Source organism: Phaethon lepturus, unplaced genomic scaffold (genome assembly GCF_000687285.1).
Source record: "Phaethon lepturus isolate BGI_N335 unplaced genomic scaffold, ASM68728v1 scaffold28739, whole genome shotgun sequence".
In the NCBI taxonomy this organism is placed as follows: domain Eukaryota; kingdom Metazoa; phylum Chordata; class Aves; order Phaethontiformes; family Phaethontidae; genus Phaethon; species Phaethon lepturus.
In genome coordinates this window covers 2,699-3,633 of record NW_010566001.1, presented here as the reverse complement: position 1 = coordinate 3,633, position 935 = coordinate 2,699, and the positions used below count along the sequence as shown (strand labels likewise).

The following is a 935-nucleotide window of genomic DNA, read 5'->3' as shown; positions in this document are numbered from 1 at the left end:
CTCGGGAATCCTCGAAACCACCCTAAGACACAAGCCTAGAACCAAAGAAAACATCTGGTTTTAGCTAAAGCATTGCTCAGCGATGGTGAGGTACCACCTTTCTCCACGTGACCCAGTGCTCTGTCCATGGGGATTGATACCTGGCACTGTCCCAGATAGTACCTAAGCCACAGCAGGCTCGTCTATGAGAAAAAGCAGGGACCAAACTCATGCCAGCAAACTTGGGTTTCCCTTGTTCCTACAGAGGATCTGGGCTCTCTCCCATATGTGAATACACCAAAATAGAAGGACAAGACATATAGGGAAGGGAGAAAATGGGTAAATACCACCTGTATTGGCTCAAGAAGCAAGGCACATTCAGCAGGTACCGCAGAACCCATGTCCTACACCCAGCACAGAGATTGAGCATCTCCAAAACCAAGTATGAGCTGGTTTCTGCAGCTCCTTTCTGCAGAGGTCTTTGCTTGTGTCTCTCATGACCTACCTGGTCCTTCCTCATCAGCGCAGGAAAAGGACTGACACCCTTCTTGGCTCCACGTGCCACAACCCAGCACCACCTCCCACCCCACAGGATTTCCCACTGATACGCACCTCTTTAAGACTGATATTTGCCGTGTAGACCACATTCATCCCATCCCTCTTGAAGTGTGAGTGAGGCTTGTCCTTGAGGATAAAGATGATGTCAGCAGGGATGTTGTCTGGGGTGGCATCCCCTTCTTTGGGGAATGTAATTTTGGTTCCCTCCTTCCAACCCCGTTTGATGACAATGTTTAGGATCTTGTCCTCAGTCTGCATGGTCTGGCCATCAGCATTGAGCCTTCTGCGGGTGATCTTCATCCTCTTGGTGGAGCCATGGTAGATCTCTTCCAGGGACACCTTGAGCTCATGGATGATGGGTGGGTCTTGGACCTTTCTCCGCGTGTGCAGGGACTCCT

At 50.5% G+C, this 935-nt stretch overlaps 1 protein-coding gene across 1 annotated transcript in view; it reads right to left on the bottom strand.

Moving 5' to 3' along the window:
• Window positions 1-591: 591 nt before the first annotated feature.
• The window catches only part of LOC104627226 (dnaJ homolog subfamily B member 5-like), a gene marked incomplete at both ends in the record, with an annotated part of 3,039 nt that continues 2,695 nt past the window's right edge, over window positions 592-935 (bottom strand). The window contains one exon of the mRNA XM_010295356.1: window positions 592-935. This exon is cut by the window's right edge and continues 252 nt beyond it. Within this exon, the coding sequence (XP_010293658.1) occupies window positions 592-935 (344 nt within the window).